We start from the raw sequence: 23,987 nt of genomic DNA, 5'->3' as shown, positions 1-23,987 counted from the left end.
CTGTAGATATGTTTGAGTTGGGCATTAAACACATCTGGGATGGAGAATGAGGAGAGAGAAAAACATGAATATGAATAAAATCTCTGTCTGTCTGTCTCTCTCTAACTCACTCGCTTCCTCGTGCAGTTTCATTTAAATGACCGGTAACTAGTTTCAGGAAGCCTTACTCTGTTACTCCACCTAGTACTGACATTTCTGTACATTCTGTTGAAGATGACGCACGCACGCACGCACGCACGCACGCGCGCGCGCACGCACGCACGCACGCACGCACAGTGAGTGAGCTTCCTTGTGCGTTTAATTTAAAGCTCTAGCCCTCACATTTCTGCTTTCTGTTGAAGATTAAATAAAAGTGTACAGGGACATAAAGACATGCATATACCTATTCTGTGTAACTTTAACATAGGCTGCTTCAGCATGGCTGCCTGGTAGATCTGTTCCTTCTCTGATGCAGTAGCTGCAAAGTTGTCGGACGACACCTCTCTTTTAAAAAACCCAAATTGTTCATCTCTTTCGGTCCACTGACTCCACTCTGATGGTTGACATTTGAGGCCCGCTTTTACCGTTTGGGATCTGACTTTACTTTGACATTTTATGGTCTTTACTCAGTTCTCTGCTCCGCTTACTGACTAAACTCACCCAGATCAACACTGACTGGACAGAACATTGCTAACATAACCAGGACCAACCCACTCTCCACCCACTGCTGCAGCGCTCACAGAGTCACATATTGTATCGCCTTAACCCTAGAACACTAAACCAAACTTTTGGCACACCATCACAAGTATCTTACTCGATATAATATATTCCATCAAAATATATTAAAGTAAAGCAAGCAATACATTTTGAGGTACAAAAAAAAACAAGATTATGCAGGGGCAAAAGCCAAAATCTGTTAAAAATGTGGGTATTATTTTATAAATCAAAAACAAAAAAAGGGCTAGCATTTTCTCCTTTGGTCCATCCATTCCTGGGTGGGAGTGTGGGATTTATTACTATCATTCTATCACTAAACCCGGGTGAAATTCACCTGAACACCTGCCTGTAGAAAAAAACAGGGATGTGGGAATGTGAAACATGCCTACCTTCTATGATGTCACTGAGCATCCTGAAGGACCCACCCACCTCAGACCTCAGCAATATTATGAAAATTACATGAACATGATTGTCCGGGCAAAAATCACCCGCGTTTAGTGTTCTAGGGTTAATCAGTTTGAATTAATTTGTCATATATTTGTACTAATAGTTCGCAATTGCTGATATATCCATCATCTAAACATCTTTTTTTGGTGCCAGATACCGGCGCTGTGGTTTTAATGTGTCATTTTGTCATTTTGTCCAGGTTACTATGATGGCACCTTGTTCCACCGTGTGGTGCCTGAGTTCATCGTTCAGGGGGGAGACCCCACTGGGACGGGGACTGGTGGCGAGTCTATCTACGGTCGTCCATTCAAGGTCAGGTCTAGTACTGTATTTATTTCCCTGCCAGAGCAGCGGTTCTCTAGCCTGGGTTCCCACAGTGATTCGCGTTCCGTGAATTTGTTTTGTCACTCGCTACTCGGTCTGGCCAGCAGGCAGCAGACTCGTATTTCATAACGTCACCTGTTACGTAGCCACGTTGTTGCTGATACGTCATCAGCCAGCGCCACTCTGTCCATGCTTTTCTCACTCGAGAGTAAAACCTATGGTTAAAAGTAAACACTAATTTGATTCAGTAGTCCACTATGTCAGATTCAGTAGTACAAAAAACCTGATGGGGTGATACGGACCACCATCTTTTTTAGACCTCAATCTACATTCTACACTGTAAAGTCCTCAGTGTTCATTTAATCCATTGAGACCTGGAACACATCCATGTCACGTTAGCATTTAACCACATTAACCATTAACCCATTTTGGGCGGGAACCTCTTTTGGTGTTTTAAACATTATGTTATAATTTAGCTATTGAAAAATAGCAGATCTACAAGCTCATAGCGCGCCACCGAGTGGCGCGCTATGAACTTGTAGGTCTGCTATTTTTGAAAAATCGTTAAAATGTGCCTCAAATCTTTCCGAAAATTGTCATGATTTAGAAAACTTTTTTTTTTAAATTTCGACGTCAGGCCTGAATGGGTTAACTGATGCGTACAAAATGTTCCATTTGCACACTCTCAGAGTTAGACGCTGGTGGTCCCCAGATCTCATGTTGAGAACCATGATGGATATCGTCTCTGTCGGGCAGAAACCGCTTAGCTCCATATTCTAACTTCATAAATGAACGCCCTAGTTGATCACACTACAGTGTCACACAAAAGCATAACAAAATAGCAGATCCGCAACCTCAAAACGCAGCGCGAATCGATCTGCTACTTTTGCCATTCTTGAATTTGAATCCTGAGAAGTAACAGTTTTGGACCTAAGGTTTCCACCCAACAGAGACAACATGTCAGATTCCTGATTGTACTGTGGGGAACTGTGGGAGCCTCTTAAATGTAACTTCCAGTGCTCCCGCTTTTCAGGATGAATTTCACTCCAGACTGCGTTTCAACCGCAGAGGACTGGTCGCCATGGCGAATGCCGGGCCTCACGACAACGGGAGTCAGTTCTTCTTCACGCTGGGGCGTGCAGATGAGCTCAACAATAAACACACCGTATTTGGCAAGGTAAAGAACATTTTTGAGGGGTGCTAGCCCGTCCTATGTCCAGCTTTGAGGGTTTGTGCACACACAAACATTGTGTTAACACAAACATTGGATGCCATTGACAATGAATGGCCAGCTTTGAGTGTTTGTGTAAACACAAACATTGAAGATGAAGGTGAGGACGCAAATTGTGATTGGCCGGAATGAGTTGATGTATGATGATAAGAGCGCCCTTCACTTCACACGTGTGATTTTTTTTAATGTTGTTTACTTAAGTGGTCTATAAACTGTTAACAAGTTTCTTCCAAGCACTTATAAATGTCTTATAATCTAACAATAGTTGCAATGTTATTATTAACGTATATAGTCGTATTGACACATAATAAGCATCTTATAGGGACTTTTGTACAATCCAAATGCATTCGGATAGATAAAATGATCGTGTCTCCCTGCTGTTTTGTTTGCGGTGTGTGTAGGTCACAGGAGACACGGTTTACAACATGCTCAGATTAGCAGAAGTTGAGTGTGACAACGAGGAGAGACCGCTGAATCCACACAAGATAAGAACGTCTGAGGTACAGTGCAGTATGTGCCACGGCAGTGCGCCTTGCCAACCTGTGGGTATTGCAAGTGTGCCCTCAAATCAAAACACTAAGGCCCTTTCCCAATTCCTTTTTTAACCCTACCCCTCAGCCCTTGGCCCTACCCCTTATCCCTTGCCCCTTCCCCTTGTCCCTTCATAATGAGTGTCAAGGGGTAGGGGGATAAATCATCACCCTAGGAATTGGAACGTCCCTAAATATTGAACGTCCCTTGTATATATTGATATACAACCTGTTCTCAGAAAATAGCTGATCTGCAAGCTCACTACAGGCCAGTGGTCCCCAAACTTTTTCATGTCAAGGACCCCCAAATTGACACAAATTAGCCCGCAGACCCCCATTTGAAGAGCTATGCCAGGCACCCCATATATTTTTACGAATCTAGCAGTGTCACGGACCACCAGTGTGACATGCATTAGTCCATGGACCCCCATTTGATGGCATTTCTGTCTCTGGGATCCCCAATTTATATTGTAAAATCAATGTTAATTAACTCTGAGTGTACAAATGGACCCTTATGGGTCCATTTGGTTCCAAACTATAATTTAGCTGGGGATCCCCTGGGGGTCCCCATAACCCACTTTGGAAACCACTGCTATAAGCTGTAGATCGGCTATTTTGGGAGAAGAGATGGAACGTAAATATTTATGGCTGTGGTTATGATGAAATAAATATATTGTAATTTTGTCTCATCTTGGTAGCCCACCAGAATGTAATTCAGCTAGATATAGCTCATTCTGACACACTGCTCAACAGTTGTACCTGATTCATTGATTATTGTATTAACAGTTTGTATAGAATGGGTACAGTTATATATATATCATATAGCCTACAGGGTTAGAAAAAGGAAAAACAATTTACAGTATAGAAATAAGGGGCTGTGGTCACTGTGTTCATTGTTTTTAATATCATTAAGAACAGAGTCATTTTCTATCATGGAAGTCGTGGTATGCTAATAATAATATGAATGATAATGTTTCAAATTCAACAACATTTAGGACAATCGTGATTCATCTCCATCCAATGTACAGGCTGTACAGCAGCTTGCAGTCTGTTCCATAGCTGGTTTGCCTGGGGGGGAAAAAACAACACCATTGCTAATTAGTTATGTAACTTTTGCAACTTGTGGGGATTATCATAACATTGGTCATGATAAAACCATACCAGCTATCACTGCAGCGAGTAGCCAACGTTATGCAGCGGCAGCGTTATGTAGGTACAGTAGGCTATTTCACGGCTTTTAAGAGCTCCAAAACTGCAGAATGTTGACATATCGTGGTCTGGGGGTCGGACTGATGCCTGCTAGTTAAGCTAGTAGTTTGCATCCGAGTTGTTCCACCGGGGCACCGGCGGTAAATAAAAAATAATAAAGCGCCGATGCGAAATTAATGGGTAACGTTACCGTAACGTTGTATGAATGCAACGCCGTAGCATATCGTTAGTTCAAGTGAGGTAACGTTAACCTTTGCTAGAGATTGCGATATTTTTGGCGATGCAGATTGTTAACACATTCAAATAATATTGGTTAATATCATATTCTTCCATAAGTTCCATAATAAAGGACTGAAAAGGCGTCTTACCTCGTCCGCCTTCCGCCCTCTGTGTCATGTCCCTCCGTTTTAAGTCTGGTCGCGATATCCCTTGGTTTGAAGGGGATCCTAACCCTCGCCCTCGTCCCTACCCCTCGCTCCAAAGAGAATTGAGATAACCCTTCCTCCTCACGTGAACGCGCATCAGCAAGGGGAAGGGCTAAGGGAGATGGAGAAGGGGGGAATTGGGAAAGGGCCTAAGATTGTATTGTTAAAATAGCACTATGACACTTTCCTCTTCTACCCCGGATGTGAACCCGGTTTCCCTGTGCAAGTGCTGAAAGTTTTACCATTGAGCTAATAGAGCCTGCCTGCTTGCTCAGGGGATGAATTGAATCTTGACCATCAGGTCAAAATTTGATGTGAGATCCAGTGTCTCGTTGAGACCTGATCTAAATGTCTCAATAGAAAAGCAGGGAGACAAAATACAACCAATCCAATTGTATAAGTTATTTTTTTATTAAAAACCATACTTAGATTTTATTCATTAAAAAAAAAGTTTCATAGTGAGTACAATTTTAGTTTTCTTTGTGATACAGATAAACTTAAAGTATACTACGGTAGTTCCATTGAATCCAGCTGGAACACAATCGATTGATTGATCGATCATTAATGTATGAAAATGCACGCCGCACACGGCCGATGGCTGCCGTGTTAAGTGGTCAGAAGGGTGTGCCGTTCAGGATTTTCAGGTGGGCCCTGATCCAGAAAAGGTTTTGGGGAATCACCATCCTATTGTCATCCAGTCCACATTGTTGACATTCTTAGTGTTGCGCCACCTACTGTACAACACCTGTCATAAACATCGTTCTGTTCTTCACAGGTATTGCATTCTCCTTTCGACGACATCGTTCCCCGTGAATCGAAGAAAGACAAGAAGGACAAAAAAGTGGAGGGAAAAAAATCTCAGTCAAAGGCCACAAAGTGAGTCCTCGGGACTTGTGGAAATAGTGGGACCTACAAGCTCACAACGTGTCGAAAGATGCAACGTATTGTGCAGATCACTCACGGCTACTAAACCTATGTTTTGATCAATGCGCTCCCAGCTTCATTGTTCTTCTTTTTATTTATCATCATCCTCATCATTATTACTGCGTTAACGTGTTTACATGTAATTTCTAGGAACTTCAGTCTGTTATCATTTGGAGAGGAAGCCGAAGAAGACGAGGAGGTGGTGAATCAAGTCAGTCAGGTAATCCATTTAGAAGAGTCATTTGGCTAAGTTTGTTGTTTTTTTCAAATGTAAGGTAAAGTGATGGAAGAACAATGATCAATATCACAATGTAGAAATACTTACGAAATATATAAAAATAGAAATATAGCGATACAAAGTTACTGCCTAATTCAACCTAATAGTTTGATATTTGCCAATGTGTTTTCCGACCGTTTATTCGTCACCTCTCGTCATCGTCTGGGTAAAGACCTTAATGCATCTAAACAAAAATAAATACAATAATAAATGTATTTCAAAGTCGACTGTCAAAGAGAAAATATATTTTAATAAAACAAATTATCTCTGTCGGGTGGAACTGGAAACCAAACCGCCAAAACGGTTATGGTCCTTTCAAACGGGCAGCGATTAACGCGCCTCGTAATTCAATTTGTTTTTTAAATTTTTTATCCAGTTCCTTTCCCCTCCATCAGGCGCCCCGGCTGGCCAGGGGGAGGCAGTTTGTTTAGAGACCAGGATTACTGCATGTTTTTTGTGAGGGTACCTACCCTAGGGGACACGGGGAGAACATGCAAACTCCGCACAGAAAGGCCCTTTCGCCAACCCCGCATCGGGTATGGGCACTGATGACTGTTTAGCTTCTTTTTTTATGCTTGCGTTGTCGCGCCCCTCATGAGCAGACCTCTCGTTGATCCAGACCCTCATGAGCAGACCTGGAGCAGACCTCTCGTTGATCCAGGCTGCGTTAACCCATTCTGGGCGGGAACCCCTTTTGATGTTTTACCCCCTCAGGCCGGGAACCCATTTTTGGGTTCTGTACAGTATGTACAGTATTCAAAAATGTAAACATTTTGATTCTGCTATATAAATATTTGAAGTTTTTCAGAAACCTTAGGTCAGGATTTAGAGGCATTTTTAGAATCGGCCTCAGGCCTAAATGGGTTAATAGTCTGGATCAACGTCTGCGTTAATAGATGTCCGTCTGAAAGTACCTTTACATTTCCCGCATTCAATTTCAACAACAGCAAAAGTAGTAGATCTATAAGCTTCGCACCGCATTTCCAGTTTGCGGATCTGATACTTCTGATACCTTTCTGTGATCCTGTAGTGTGTTCAAGTAGGGCAGGGGTGGGCAACTTTGACGATGGAGAGGGCCACTATTTCCACACTCACTCCAGAGGGCCACTATATTTCCACACTCACTCCAGAGGGGCCGCATTGCATATTATTGTTGTAGCAAAAATAGCTGATCTACAAGCTCAAAACGCGTCGCGCTGCGACGCGTTTTGAGCTTGTAGATCAGCTATTTTTGCTATATTTGAATTGAAATACTGAATAGTTTTTTCCTATTTTTGAATTGGAATCCTGAAAAGTAACCTAACTAGTATTCTGATATTAACCTGAGGGCCGCATTAAGTGATGGTGGGGGCCGCGTGTGGCCCCCGGGCCGCCAGTTGCCCATGTATGAAGTAGGGCGTTAATTTAAAATATGGAGATAAGAGGTTTTTGCCGGACGGCAACAAAATGTGTATTATTTCTGCCACGTTGTCTCTACAGACACTGAAGGGAAAAAGCAAGAGCAGCCATGACCTGCTGAAGGACGACCCCCGACTGAGCTCTGTTCCAGCCGTCGATAAGTATGAAAGTCTCATCTATATCAGGGGTTCTCAACGTTTTTGGCCGGGGACCCCCGGAAATGCTTTGGCAATGTCTCGGGACCCCCGCCCCGCCCCCTCCCGACCCCCAATATAAATTGACTGCTACAATAACCTTAAACCATTTTGGGCGGGAACCCCTTTTGGTGTTTTAAGCATTGTTATAATTTAGCTATTTAAAAATAGCAGATCTACAAGCTCATAGCGCGCCACCGAGTGGCGCGCTACGAGCTTGTAGGTCTGCTATTTTTGAAAAATCGTGTTTTTTTTTTTTTTTAAACAATTTGTTTGTTTTTTTTTGAAAATAATTTGGGGACCCCCCAAAATAATTTGGCGACCCCCCGAGGGGTCGCGCCCCACGGGTTGAGAACCCCTGATCTATATGTAGTTTACACACTGGTGCCACACAATCTCCTTTCCGTCAGGAAAGTGTTCTTAGAATGGTGCATTTATATAGCGCCTTTATCCAAGGTGCAGTATCCAAAAGTCCTTATCACACACTATTGTAATGGTAATTTGATGTATGCTTTTCTATCCAAAAGGAAAACCAAAGCCGGAGACACAGCTGAGGTATGTACTGTAACATATTAAAAATGTATTTAAATACGCGTGAAATGAATGCGATTCAGTGCGATGTGCACACACCATTTTTAACCGGCCAATCCCCTTTCTTACTTTGTTATATGACAAATACCTAAAGTAGCTTGTAGATCTGCTATTTTTGCTTCATTTATTTTTGCCTATATTGACACACCCCGAACGCAGCGCAGATTGATATGAGCCAGGTGCTCTTGAGTCTTTGATTCGACAGCGGTCTGTCATTGGGTTCAGCGGTCATTGTTCAAAAATACCAGACCGCTCAGTGATTGACCAATCAGAATCAAGCATTCAACCAAAAGCAGTGTAATACTAATCCATGGATGCTTCATATTGTTTGATTTGTGCTCTCTGTGAGACTACACTTCCTCCGCCGTCTCAGTTCACGCTGTTGACCAAAAATATATGTTGAGAGCACCACAGTCAATGGACTCTTTCAAGAGAGGACTAAATACCTACCTTTTTAAGAAGGCTTTCTTCTACATCCACTGATTTTACTTCTTGGACAATGCCCTCATGTTCAAAATTGTTTTCTTTGATGCTTAATTGTGTGATTTAATCATGTGATGTTTCTTTTTTGCTTTTGCCTACTGTTTTACGCTTTTGTCTCAACTCCCCTCTCTGCAGTCTATTTATGAGCAGGCTACACTAAGACAGGCCCAAAATATAGTCACTGATGTTACCCATGTTTTACATGAGGAGTTTGTACTTCTGCCCTTCTGTACCTAGAAGGTACAGCGAACCGAAGTGGAAGTACATCAGTTTTTAAAAATCTTTTTGTACCTCAACTAAAATGTTGAATGAGGCTCTGAAACAGCATTGACTGTGAGAGGTTAGATTAACCATACTATTTGTGCACTTTGTAATGTTGTCCCCCCCGCTGTTATGTATTTCTATTGTGTTTTTTGTCACTGATGTTTTGTGTGTGGCTGCAGCAGGGGTGAAAGTCCAAGCCAAATTTCCCCTGTGGACATTAAAGTTTACTTTGACCTTCCTTGACCGTGTACAGGTGAACGACGGCGATGACAGCGAGGTGGAGATGGGCGCCGGCGAGGATGAGTACGACTCTGACCAGAAGGAGAAGATGAGGGAACTGGTCTCCAAGAAGCTTAAGAAAGACAGAAAGACAGACGCCAGGGAGGACGAGGAGGAGGAGCGAGGGAAGAAGACCAGCCGCAGGTATAGACACCGTAAAACACCAGACTCTCTCTTTTCCTGGTGTTTTGGCATAGTGTTTGTGAGGTTAGGGTTAGTTAAAAATAAAAAGCAATAGTGTTGTTTTGTCACATTATGTGTATATATATATTCCGGGTAGCTCAGTTGGTAGAGCTCTCACCTTTGGACCACAAGTTCATGGGTTCCATCCCGGGCACCGCCAACTCAGCGAATGAGTAGCATCAGCTTGGTGCAGCAAGTCGTGCGAGAAGTACTGGCAGCTGATGGTAAGTGTGGCGCTCCATCTCAGCAATACATCTCCCAGGGGTCTAGCGCTAGTGTCGAAGTGTCCTTGAGCAAGACGTGACTGAACCCCTAATTCCTCCCGATGTGCATGTTGGTGCCTTGCATGGTTTCCTCTGTCATCGCCGGTGTATGAATGTGTGTGTGAATGGGTGAATGTAATGCACCTTCTATGTACTGCACCTTGGATAAAGGCGCTATATCAATGCACCATTTACCATTTAGTTAAGCAGTGTTTGTGAGGTTAGGCAATGCTTGTGTCCCAAGATGATGGCAAGTTAATTTGTTGTAATGCAGTTGGAAGGCCTGTTGGGAGCAGTGTTGTACAAGAAGAAAACTATCAACAGTTTACCAATAGACATAGTTGGTAAAATTTAGTATGTAAAGTAATCACATGCACAGCAACAACACTACACATTTGGAAGCAGAAGACACGTACAGATCTATTTGATATTGTTACATTCGTGACATATTTTTCCATGTGACAAAAAAAAATAGGAAGTTGTACTTGGTTATTATGTACTTGTCATGCATTGCAGCATTCATGTTAACACACACAACACACACACCCCTCGCGGGCCACCAGGGGGTGCCCCCAGCCCACATGTTGAGAACCGGTGAATTTAATCATCTCTCCAGCTCCAGGGAGATAGTTGGCTTCAAGACCACTTTAATACTTGGTGTCGCACCAAACATAGCAGATCTACAAGCTTGCGATATGTCGCAGCGTGTAGATTTTTTTCTGCTGCGTAAATCAGTTTTTTGGTCACATTTCGGCCTATCACAATATTATAATCAATTATTTCATGATCGTCATAATCATTTCTGTGTTGAAAAATGTTAATATATTTTTAAAAATTTTTACATTTTCAAAAAATAGCAGATCTACAGATGCTCAAAACGTGTCACGACACAGATTTTTGTTTTGTGAACGACAGAACGACAGAAACACGATTTAAAATCGTTAATCGCAATTATTTGAGCGATTGTTAATCGTCAAGTAAAATGTCATAATGGTGACAGATTACTTCTTACCTAACAGCCCATTCGTGACATATTTGGTATAGGTTAGTAGGAATGATGTGACAGGTCTTGCCATGCCTTTTTAAGAATCTGTTTGACAGAATCAGATTTATGTCCCTGACCGTGCAGCCTGTTTCCAAAGCTGCACTGGTACACGTTACCTTACTTCACACTCACTGGACGGACATCTTTGGGTCTGGCTATAAGGCTACGGCTGCCAAAGGCTACGTGAAAAATGAACCTTGGCACTCGAATCAAATTACTCTTGATGCTGTAGTACAGGGGTTCTCAACATTTTTGGCCGGGGACCCCCGAAAATGCTTTGGCAACGTCTCGGGACCCCCGCCCCGACCCCCAATATACATTGACTGCTACAATAACCTTAAACCATTTTGGGCGGGAACCCCTTTTGGTGTTTTAAGCATTGTTATAATTTAGCTATTTAAAAATAGCAGATCTACAAGCTCATAGCGCGCCACCGAGTGGCGCGCTACGAGCTTGTAGGTCTGCTATTTTTGAAAAATCGTGAAAATAAAATTTAAAAACAAATATTCTTTTTTTTTTTTTTTTTTTTTTTTTAATAATTTGGGGACCCCCTAAAATAATTTGGCGACCCCCCGAGGGGTCGCGACCCACGGGTTGAGAACCCCTGCTGTAGTAGAAGCAAGCTGTAGCCCCGGCCCGCAGCCAGCAGTGGTAGTCACGGTGGGCGCCCGGGGACTATAGTGGCCCCGTTTCTACCAAAATAACTTTGGTTCTAGAACTGGTTCTGTTCTACCTTCGTGCTTTCACAGAACCGGCGGCCATTTTTTTGGTTCCAGCTCTGAACCAACTTTTAGGTTTCTGAACCAATTCTTTTTCAGTGGAAACACTCTGAACTGGTTCAATAATAGAGCACCGAAGTCTTGACGTAACTCGCTCATCCCTTCGATTCCCCTGGTTCGCGGAAGTAATTTCTCTATGGAGAATAACATGGGCTCATCTTAATATCGTCTCATATAAGCGTTGTGGTCCAAAAATAAACAAGCTGTCTCTGCGTTATTGTCGGGGAGGTGTCTCTGTGTCGTTTGCAACAGTCAGTCACTCATATATGATACAGTCTGTTTCTAGCGAAAATGTAACTAATTCAGTAGCAGTAACATTAGTGTTTTCTCTCAGTCAGTTGATTCTTCATATCCATATCTGAAACGGCCGGGGGTGACATGTTTATTTTTCAAACGCAGTTCTTATATGAGGCGATCTAAAATCCCCCTATGGGGATTACAATACAAATAAAAAGTACACAAACCTGTGGATTTGCGCCCTCTACCGATATTGACGTCAGACTTCGGTGCTCTATAGGCGAGAAAAACAACTGAACTGGAACTGGGGGGGGGTTCTAGTGGTTCCCCAGCAAAAGTAGTTAAAGGTATATTCAGTGATTTGACTTAATTCAAATATCACTTATTTTTTCTTTTTTTCTGGATAATCCTCCCTACTATAGAGTGTGCTGACCATATAAGGAGTTCCTCCCTGTCCCCAGTGAGCCCCTGGGGTCAAAAAACCCTAGTTTCAGTTTTGGTGGCGGGTGGCAAAGCCTTCATCCAATCAGGATGAGAGGGGCCTTGGGGCGGGCCTTGGTGCACATGCTGTTGGCCTGTTGCACTTCCCCCCACTGTAGAGCGTGCATGTGCACATTTTGTTACCGGGGCGGACTGGGTGGTTTTCCAAATCACCCAAATCACTGAATGCTCCTTTAACCCATGAAGACCTGAAGACGATTCTACAGATGCCTTCTAAATCGGTGGTTCTCAATTGTTTTCGTGCAAAGGACCCTCAAAATGATATGTATTTGGGTGCGGACCCCCACCACCATCTGAAAATGCCCCCACCAGCTGAGTGTCCGTCCTGAGACTGAGAGGTCGGGTTCCATCCCTGGCCGGGTCGTACCAAAGGCTGGGACCCAGTGCCTCCCTGCTTGGCACTCGGCATCATGGGGTGGATTGGGATAAGTTCCTGCGACATACTAGCGTCATGTCCAGGCGGTGTCCTTGTGTACATCATGTCCAGTGGGTATTGTTGTACATCAAGCTGCCTCACGCTACAGAAACAGGAGATAGGCTCCTGCCCTATATGGGCCCCAGGGCTCGAGGATGCTTATTTACCCCCTCGCCCTCCCAGAATAAAGATTTGTGTTAAAAAATGATTAAAAACCTTTTAAACTCTTTAGGATTTATATATATATAAAAAAAGCAAATGTACAAGCTCGCACGCAGCGTGGCACAAAGTTGGAAAAGAGAGTGGGAAAAGAGTGGTGAAAGCTGGTTGAGTGTTTGGTTGAAAAAAATGTTAAAGGTATATTCAGTGATTTCACTTAATTCAAATATCACTTATTTTTTCTTATTTTTTGGATAATCCTCCCTACTATAAAGTGTGCTGACCATATAAGGAGTTCCTCCCTGTCCCCAGTGAGCCCCTGGGGTCAAAAAACCCTAGTTTCGGTTTGGGCTTTGGGTGGCAAAGCCTTCATCCAATCAGGATGAGAGGGGCCTTCCTCCAATCATGATCGAGTGGGGCGGGCCTTGGTGCACATGCTGTTTGTCTGTTGTACTTCCCCCGCTGTAGAGCGTGTGCATGTGTGTGCACATCTTGTTACCGGGTGGACCGGGTATTTTTCCTAATCACCCATTACCGGGTGGACCGGGTATTTTTCCTAATCACCCAAATCACTGAATGCTCCTTTAAGGAGTATACTTAAACAACTGGCTGATGTCATGATGCGACACATTGTGTGCTTGCCTTGTAGAGTGCTGTTTTCTATTCTATTCTCCTCGAGCTAAAACATTTGGGAAAGCACAGGCGTAGACAAGGCTTCGAGGCTACCAGAGGGTATGAAAATGAAGCAAAATCATTATGATATATAACCCTTAAGATAGGCTTAATCTCTCATCTGCCTCTTAATGCTATAGTTATCCGTAGATGATGTCTTCTCTTCCTATACTCCCCTCGACATACCTCGAGATACGTATGTATATGGCGGTGACTCAGGGGTAGTGGCCGGATGGGAACCGTAAAATTCCCAGTTCGACCCCGGGCTCCCTCAGAATTAGTGTCGAAGTGTTCTTGAGCAAGACACTGAACCCCTAATTGCTCCCGATGTGCAGGTTGGTGCCTTGCATGGTTTCCTCCGTCATCGGTGTGTGAATGTGTGTGTTCATGGGTGAATGTAATGCACAATCTATGTAAAGCGCTTTGGATAAAGGTGCTGTACGTACATACATACATACATACATACACACATACATACATACATACATACATACATACATAGATTACATACATACATACATACATACATACATACATACATACATACATACATACATACATACATGGGCAGAGTTAATGGGGGTGCACCCCCTGGGGGGGTCGCAACCCACGGGTTGAGAACCCCTGCTTTAAGAGACCGGCATCACTATGGTTACAAATCTGCCGTAAAGCAGGTCGTCTCTGGGTGACTAACGTGAGTTGTTGTGACTCTTATGTACATGCTGCTGTGTTATCCTGCCGAAGCTTTTCAGTAAACTTTACTATTTTGATTATAATCATTGTGTGGACATTCAAGACATATTACAAAGATGCCCTCGCCACGGCGCGCCAGCCCGCCCCTCTGCAATGAACTAGCCTACTTATTTCCACAGTTTTCTAAAGTGAACTATAAGGCAACACTGACAGCAATCAGGTAAATAAACAAACTTGCAGGATTGCAGTGTCCTGTCAATGCCGGTTGTTGTAACTTCTGGCTTCTGACTGTAGTTTGTAATCTCTTATCATGAAATGATGACTCGCTGTACGGCTGTAGTGCGTGTGCATGTGCGTGCGTGCGTGCGTGCACGCTGCTGCCCTAAATAACAAATTTGCAGGGTTTAGGGCATTGCATAAAAACGGCAAAATAATTAATAAAAGGTAAAAAAAATAATCGTGCACGCGCGGGATTCCCCCCAGACATTCGCACCCCCTGGGGTCAAGTTCAAGCTACGCCCATGCATACTTTGATTGATTGATTGAAAATTGTATTAACAGTTTGCAGAATTACAGTACATTTCAAGCACAAACTCAATACAAAGGCTGTTAACTGTGAGTGGACGACCCAATTAAGCATTACACGTGTTTACAACAGGGTCCACCATGTTCAATTCATCAAAACATTTAGAGACGTACAAATAGACACTTCTATATAGACAAAGAACAGAACAGGAATTCATCATAATGGAGGTAAAAAGGGAAAAGAAACATATACAGTGAGGGGAAAAGGGGGGGGCGGTGGGGGGGATTCAGATTTTACGGGGGCCAGTTTCGAATTGCAGCCATCCGTAGGTGCCCTTTGAGAGCGGTTTTGAAGGAGTCAAGGGATTCGCATGTCTTAATGACTGTTGGTAGGGCGTTCCACATTTTGGTGGCATAGGAGCGAAAATAATTTAGTCCCTTGTTTGTGCCGAATCTGGGTTGTACATGGTTCGTTGCACTCCCTCTGGTGTTGTGGGTGTGGACTTCGTTAACATTAAGGAAGTATCTAGACAGGTACATGGGTATCTTGGTGGAGTATCGAATCTTGTGGACCAGACCCATTGCAAGATGCTGTACTCTGTCGCCAACCCTAAGCCATGCCAGTCTGTCAAAGTGGGCAGGGGTGAGGTGGGTTCGGGGGGTGAGGCCAAGTAGGAGCCTGACCAGTTTGTTTTGGGAAGTCTGGAGCCTAGTTTTAAGGGCCTTTGAGGTGCTGTTGTACCAGGAGGTGCATGCATAGTCAAAGAAGCCTTGTACGAGGACATGCATACATACATACATACATACATACATACATACATACATACATACATACATACATACACATACATACATACATACATACATACATACATACATAGCCTACATACCCTTCTCTCATTAGCGCTAATGGGATAAAGAGTGGGGCCCCCGGTCAGCTGTGTGTCCTGACTGACAGCCAGCCCAATGCAGGCAGACTGTAGTCTATTAACCCATTGAGACCTGGAACGCATCCATGTCACGTTAGCGTTTAACCACATTAACCATTAACCCATTTTGGGCGGGAACCCCTTTTGGTGTTTTAAACATTGTTATAATTTAGCTATTGAAAAATAGCAGATCTACAAGCTCATAGCGCGCCACCGAGTGGCGCGCTATGAACTTGTAGGTCTGCTATTTTTGAAAAATCGTTAAAATGTGCCTCAAATCTTTCCGAAAATTGTCATGATTTAGAAAACTTTTTTTTTTAAATTTCGACGTCAGGCCTGAATGGGTTAACCCTTGAAGACCTGAGTGTCACTGATGAAGGCTGGATAGCCGAAACGTTTGTTCTTTGTTTCAAATATGAAATTTGAACTGCAGTCTTGGTGTGTGCGACCCACTACCCTTTTATTTTGATATGTTTTGAACGGGTGGCGCACCTATAGTCAGGGCGCGGTGGTCATATGAAGAGTTCTTCTAAATCAATAAAATCGGTTTTCTGAAAAATCGTTATGTTCGGTTCCCAAACATTGTCATGTCAAGGACCCCCTGATGATTAGAAACATTTGTTTGCGTTCTAGATCTGATATTTGAATAGCTAAAGCACACTTTGAGAACGAATGCGCGATATAGCTCAAATCTAAAACGACACAAAGATTTGAGTTAGAAAGGTTCGCATTAAAAAAATAAATATATATATATATATATATATATTTATATATACACACAGAAGCCTTCCCGGTCTCGTTGGCTTAAACACAAGCTCAGATTGTTTTGCTATACAAGAACTGTAACCCAACACAGTGGTTTGTCTTGGCAGGGAATCAAAGAGCAGGCGGGTAGGTACAGTGTTAGCCCGGGACAAAGGGGGCATTGTTGGAGGGCGAACACCCACCCCCCAACCCCCCCACCCCTCTGTCTCTCTCTCATCCACCAGCGCGTTGCTCAGGCCGCTCAGACAGACACTCTGTAATGCTTGTTGCTATCTAGTCACCTGGGAAAGTGGAGAGTGTAAAAAACAGAAACGCATAATTGTTCTGAATCTGTGTTCATTTTGACAGCAGATTCTGATTTAGTTTTAGTCAAAAAAAGTCAAAGTTTAGCGAACTAAATCTGCTGTTGATTTTGTCGACAAAAATGGCGGGCCTTGGTGGCATCGTAATGCCTGATTTTACACTTGCTTGCATGCTGAAAATAGCTGATCTACAAGCTCACAACATGTCGCACTGCGACACAATGCTTACAGGATGTATGTATATGCCTTGGTCGTGTTCCCAGTCACTGATTTTCTTTATGAAAACAGCCGAATTTCAATTTTTCCAACGTGAATAAGTGAGAAGAACCACTGTATAGCAGTGGTTTTCAAACTGTCTGTGCTGATGGGCAGGTGAAAATCTCAATGCACACCTGTATTCATAGCAAAAATAGCTGATCTGCAAGCTCACAACTCACAACTGCTATTCCTTTGCTAATGTTCCATATTCCCCTGAGATCAGTAAAACATATCTTGTCTTTGATACCCAGATTGGTCCAGAGGTTTGTGAGATTAGCACCAGACAGACAAACGGACGTATGGACAGGTCTAGACCAGTGCTTCTCAAAGTGGGATCCTGGGGACCCCCATGGGTCCTCCTTGAGGGGCTTCCAGGGGGTCCCGACTCCCGAGAAATACAAGGAACAGTTTAACCACTTCATTAGAATATACTAGAGCGGTGCCCCTTGGGCACTGGCCTACTTGGAAAGATGCAAGTTCGAAATGCATGCCCCACCCAGTTATTATGTCTGTGTCCCTTTTATGCCCATATATATGGAGTAAGTTCTTTGTCAGGCATGCCCAAATATGGAATATCAGGTCCAGATCCCGGGCAGAGGCTTTTGTGCTGGTTCTGGACAACCAGCTATCCGACAGACTTGACACCGAGCACTGCACTCTCTGTGGGGGTGTGGGATGCGTGTGTCTAATTTGAGTCACATGGATTACAGACAGTACACACGTACGTACAGACAGAGACTTGGTGCATTTATAGATTGTTGACTATTCTTTTGAAAAATGCTGCCTGTGACATCCACAAAAGAGGGACACCAAGGTTGAAAGTGCCCCAGTAATTTCACCAGCTAGTCGAGCTAGAAGGTAGTCCAATGACAGAATGTACTGTTTAACCCATTCAGGCCTGACGTCGAAATTTAAAAAAAAAAGTTTTCTAAATCATGACAATTTTCGGAAAGATTTGAGGCACATTTTAACGATTTTTCAAAAATAGCAGACCTACAAGTTCATAGCGCGCCACTCGGTGGCGCGCTATGAGCTTGTAGATCTGCTATTTTTCAATAGCTAAATTATAACATAATGTTTAAAACACCAAAAGGGGTTCCCGCCCAAAATGGGTTAATGGTTAATGTGGTTAAACGCTAACGTGACATGGATGCGTTCCAGGTCTCAATGGATTAAGACTCAAGAGTGACCATAGGTTTCTCTATCCCCGTCTACAGTAGCTTGTACTTATCTAACAACTAACATCTTCTCTACCTGGCAACACATCTTTTCAAATGGGTGTCCTTGGCTGAAAGGGATATTTCACACAATTCAATTCATGTTTGGGGTCATTTTAACATCTACTGAGGCTTTTGTGAACACCCCAGACAGTTTATAAGTTGCTTGATTCAGTATATTTGATTAATTTTATCAGACACGCCCCCTTCCTATACAAACTATTTTAACCATCGATATTGTCCTCCTAATACGTGAGTGAGCCATGTTTTTTTTATTACTCTTTAAATTCATTTTTTATTGTATTTAATTTCCAATTATTTTCCAAAAACACTTAACATGATTTATTATCTAGCATCACTTTAACCCTATAAAAAAATAGCCCATCTACAATTACAACGTGAAACCTTTTTTTAAATAATTTCGAAACATTTGAAGATTTGAAGTCTTCTCTTCTGCGGGTCCCCCTGGCACAAAATGTTTTCAGAAGGGGGTCCGTGGGCAAATTCATATTAATTTGGGGGTCCTTGACCTGAAAATGTTTTCTAGACCAGTGGTTCTCGACCGACAATTTGCCCAGAATCTCCTTATCGGCGCATCTGCATTATACAGAACTGGGGGTTTTCTTAGCGAATAGAATGTGCTCCATGTTAAAAGTACGTTAATGATCATTAAACTTGTAAAAAGCCACAGAAAGCTCCTCCACTAACGCGAGTGCAATTGAGCCCACGCTGCTGACAACACATGGCACACGGCCTGAACGAAAACGTTTAAAAAAGGAATAAATAGCCCGCAGTATAAGTCATGTCAGCCTTTAGTTATGCGCAGGCCTGTTGAATACACTCTGACTTCAATCACTGCTCCCAACACCGCATGTGGTATAGATAAAATGATAGGCTAAACACCGAGCCAAAAACGAACCCACATCTGAATTTAGGATCTGAATCCCGATCTAATTATCAAATCTTTTGGATCTCCATGGCGTTCTGGCTCAGCCCTGCTAATGTCCATTGTGCTGTATTGTCCTTATTATCCATACCAGTGGTTCACAAACTTTTTTAATTTTAAGGACCACTTGGGGGTCCTTGGAATTAGGTATTAGGCCACGGACCCCCATAACTCTGAGAGTACAACCGTTGGTTCCATTTGTACACTGTCGCTTCGTGCCACGTTTTGATCGGCTCCTTTTGACGCTTTTGTGTGACATAGTATGATCAAGTCAGGCTTTATTTTACCAAAAACACAGAGAAAAGAGGAGGCACAATGCTTTGTGTGACTGCGTTGGGAGGAATTTGTTCTGAGGAGTATTTGACAGGTGTTCTCAGGTTCTTTCTGGCCTCTCTATCTTTATTGCTACTGGGGTCATGAAGCTGATTTCTTTTGGCTGTTGCCTTGGATATGTGTCTCTTGTTTTGCAAATTGTAACCTGTCTTGGCAAGCAGAAAGAGATCACTCAGTCAAAAGGTGTTCCCCGGCAATAAAATATATTGCCTGTCTTCATTTCAAACTCAACAAAGTATTGCTCTGATCAAAGGATTCTCGCGTTGCCACAGCAACTCCATGGCTCATACAAATTGTCAGCAAATAAAGCTTTAAAAAAAATCCCCACTGAAATCTGACCTGAACAAAATGAACTAATAAATCATGCATCCAAAAATGCATGTTTGACCTCATCAGTAAAAGGCCACATCTCAGCGCACGTGTACTAGTTGTTCATAGATATGTAATCAGTGGACTTTGCCAGCAGTGTTTAATGTGTGTCTGAGATCAACAGACCGAGTCAAATTCCTTGTATGTGAACATACTTGGCCATTTGACTTATTCTTCCAAACAGTGGCATACATGCCAACTGTCTATTAGTGGACGTTCCCCAATGCTTTAGCTCGAGGCCCGAAAGAGACATTTGATGTCTCCCTGTGGGACCAGTGTTAAATTAAATGTTCGCCGACTACCTATTTTCACTGGCGAAAACTAAATAAAAACTATGATGACTAAAGCTAAAACTAAATATATTGACAATTTCGTCAACAAATAAAAACTAGACTAAAATGTAAGGGAGTTGCAGAAGAGATCCAGTAGGCCTGAAAGACAAGCCATTTTATGTTTGGTTGTGCTCGGGGTGTTACGCTCTGAAAATAGCAGATCTACAAGCTCACAACGTGTCACAAGCTTGTAGATCAGACATTTTCAGCATACAGCCAGGTGTAAAATCAGCCATCAAGGCCTGCCAAAATATATTTTTACCTTTCAGATGACTAAAATATGACTAAAACTTACTGAATGGCATTTTATTCAAAAGACTATGACTACGGTAAGAATAAATCAAAATTTACTGTCAAAATGTACACTGCCCAGGACCAAAACTAGTGAACATAACGGATCTCTGCAAGCAGCCTTTTGGCTGCCGTGGTAGAGGTCAGATGGGTGCGCCGTGTACATTTTAATGATCAATCGATTTCGTTCCGGCTTCAATGCAACTAACATACACTTTAGTTCTTATTCATCGGTTTCACAATTAAAAAAATCACAAAATAAATACCATGACATTATTTTATATTATCATTGAACATAAGTTTTTCAGAAAACTGTCAGGATTTAGAAGACATTTGCAGAATTGTCCTCAGGTTTTCATGATAGACTTGTGTCTTCTACAAGAACCATCCTTTCACAACCGCACAGCTAATAGCCCCTACACACTGTAGGAGTTTTAAAGTTGTCGGTGAGTCATCAGATCGTCATGTATTTCACACTACAGCAGTCTTTTTTTTTGTAATCGGCTGTCATTATATCTTTGTGACTTTAACACTAAACGATTGGTCGCCGACCCGATACATATAGGCTACATCATTTGTTTTTTATTCCAATTAATTTTGACATCTCACGCACGTGCAGGATTCCGTAATACAAGCGCGAGACCGACACAGGACGCCTCTCTCTCTCTCTCTCTCTCACTCTCTCTCTCTCTCTCTCTCTCTCTCTCTCTCTCTCTCTCTCTCTCTCTCTCTCTCTCTCTCTCTCTCTCTCTCTCTCTCTCTCTCTCTCTCTCTCTCTCTCTCTCTGCGTGCATGCCCCACACACACAGGATAGCCAGGCTACACAGGGCGAAATGTTTGTGATAGCGTGTAGCCTACGCGGGCTGCAGCGAGACAGGACGTTAAATCTTGATTTGCATTACATAACGCCGTCTCTCGCACACACACACACACACACACACACACACACACACACACACACACACACACACACGGTATATATTTGTATTTGTATTCACACAAGGTCCAAAAGTTTGCTCCGATGTGGTTTTATCAACATTATTCAAGTGAAATGGGTTGGTTTTATAGACTATTTAACAGCAACATTTACAGCTTGTAGATCTGCTATTTTTCAATAGCTAAATTATAACATCATGTTTAAAACACCAAAAGGGGTTCCCGCCCAAAATGGGTTAATGGTTAATGTGGTTAAACGCTAACGTGACATGGATGCGTTCCAGGTCTCAATGGATTAAAATTAAAAAAGTTTGTGAACCACTGGTATGGATAACAAGGACAATACAGCACAATGGATCGAGCACTTTTATCGGCGCTATATCTTCTCGCAGAGCCTTTCACACACAGCGAGCAAAACCTCTGCGATCAAAGCCCGATATTGCGTCAGATCGGGAGTTTTGTCGGCGAGCACCAAAAATGGTCCCCGACAGCATAATCGGAGCAAATATCGTGCAGTGTGTACGAGCCATAAGGCCATCATGATTACACATTAAGTTGACGATTAATTAAGGGGCCAAGCTCGAAAGGACTGTTTTTTCTTCTTGTCTTTCTCCTTACGCCAAAAATAGCAGTTCTGGCTTAACCGTGCAGTCGTTTTTTGCGAAACTTGGCAATATGGTAGAGGGCTATGCCAAACGGTGATGACGCGAAGCCCAAGACCATTGGCCAAAGGGTGGCACTACATGACTAATTTAAAAATGCATAGCTCATGAACCGTTTGACCGCCGGCAATAAAACGTCGATACACACTTGCATCTCATGCCGAACAACTTTTGTTTTCTGACTTTTGACCTCTGAACTTTACATCACCCACCATTTCGAATTATATGAAAAACTATTAAAATCTATCTCCTCCCGGGATCTTTGATCAAAATGCATGAACATTTCTACATATTTTGGACCTATATCGACAAAACACGGGAGTTTGACAATTACGCAAAAATCATTGTCAACTAATTGCGATTAGGCAATTATGTAATAATTCTGACAGGCCTACAGAGAGTTAGGTGTTTATGACGTTATGCCTAATAAGAAAACACTTCAATGCAGAAGAATGCACTATCAATGGGGTTTGTTAGACCCAGACCCTCACTATACACTATCAATGGGGTTTGTTAGCCCCAGACCCTCACTGTCGAGCGCTATATTGCATCGACTGTATTCCTCCATCCGGCGGTCACGTCGCACTCCCCCCCTTTGTCGTACACCCCCAAAAACAACATGAATCATGGACTCCTGGCTTCTGGAAAAGTGGCTGAGTTGGCGGTTTCTCAGTCATCATCAGCGGTGTGACGAAGGCTGCCTCAGACTGCCCTTTTTTTCATCTGTTCAAACTTCAGTCTAGAACGAGCTGTGACAATCCCAGCGGGAATGAGAGAGGAGCTCAGCCAACAGCTTGTCTGAGCTGCTTGCTTCTTCAGCTTAAACGGAGGCTAAAGCATGATTTATACGCCGTGTCCTACCTGCCGAATATAGCAGATCTACAAGATACTACTTTATTAATATTATATCTTTTTTTATACTTTTTTTTCCCCTCCATAATGTGAATGCCACAGTGATGCGGTCATAACTAAGGACAAAAAAGAGAGAAAGTAAAGAGATTGTACGGTAAATTAGGTATATCAGCCGGTGTACTCTTTGGCCTGCAGAGTACACCTGACCGGTGTGATGTCACTGATCACATGATCCCAAGTTCTAGACCTACAGTTCTAGAATAAACAGAAGGGGGGAAAGTTTTTAACAACTAGTTCAATGTTGAAAGTTAGTGGCATTCCGCTTCAAACCCCTGCTGTAGGCTTAGCGAACTGGACTTAAGTTATAACTGTACTATATAGACCACTGTACTTGCAGATCTGCTATTTTTTGTTTGATGTCCCCCTCCCCAGAATATGAACGCTGGGGATCAAGTGGTTAATGCCACAGTTTGTTTTTCCCCGGAGGGCATCAGCGGACTAAAATGTTAACCTACATGGGAGTTGGACAGCAGCAACAAACGCAGCAATGAAAGTTGCTGATAGAAAGGGTGGGGGGGGGGGAGGCCCGGGTAGGGGGGGGGGGGGGGGGGGGGAGGATGAATGAATGTTGTTTCGGGCAGTGGTGGAAAGTAACTAAGTACAATTGAGGTATTTTTACTTGAGTATTTCCAATTTCCAGTACTTTTATTTCTCTCCACTACATCTCGCATCCAAATATTGTACTTTCACTCCACTACTATTTCATTTAACACTTTAGTTGCTAGTTACTCTGTAGATTTTTATTATTACAAAACATACATTAATCACTTCAGCCCTATACCTTTCGGCCATTTGACAACAGCCGATCTACAAGCTCACAATATATCGTGATGCGATGCATTGTGAGCTTGTAGATCTGCTATTTTCAAAAGATGATTATGCATTTGAAAACGTTTGGTACTTTAAATACAGTTTGAAGCCAATACTTTTGTACTTTTACTCAAGTCAATGTTGAATTCTGGACTTTTACTTTACAGAGTTTTCTATATTA

General features: G+C 42.8%; 1 protein-coding gene across 1 annotated transcript in view; it reads left to right on the top strand.

Moving 5' to 3' along the window:
* The window catches only part of cwc27 (CWC27 spliceosome associated cyclophilin), a 62,365-nt gene that overhangs the window by 2,501 nt on the left and 35,877 nt on the right, over positions 1-23,987 (top strand). Inside the window, exons 3-10 of the mRNA XM_079523749.1 lie at positions 1,343-1,455; positions 2,501-2,644; positions 3,100-3,198; positions 5,638-5,738; positions 5,937-6,006; positions 7,543-7,622; positions 8,183-8,210; positions 9,247-9,416. Of these exons, the coding sequence (XP_079379875.1) occupies positions 1,343-1,455; positions 2,501-2,644; positions 3,100-3,198; positions 5,638-5,738; positions 5,937-6,006; positions 7,543-7,622; positions 8,183-8,210; positions 9,247-9,416 (805 nt within the window). The remainder of the gene's footprint in view (positions 1-1,342; positions 1,456-2,500; positions 2,645-3,099; positions 3,199-5,637; positions 5,739-5,936; positions 6,007-7,542; positions 7,623-8,182; positions 8,211-9,246; positions 9,417-23,987) is intronic.

The sequence above is a fragment of the Electrona antarctica genome (assembly GCF_951216825.1).
Source record: "Electrona antarctica genome assembly, chromosome: 16".
NCBI lineage: Eukaryota > Metazoa > Chordata > Actinopteri > Myctophiformes > Myctophidae > Electrona > Electrona antarctica.
This window is presented reverse-complemented; position numbering and strand designations above follow the sequence as displayed.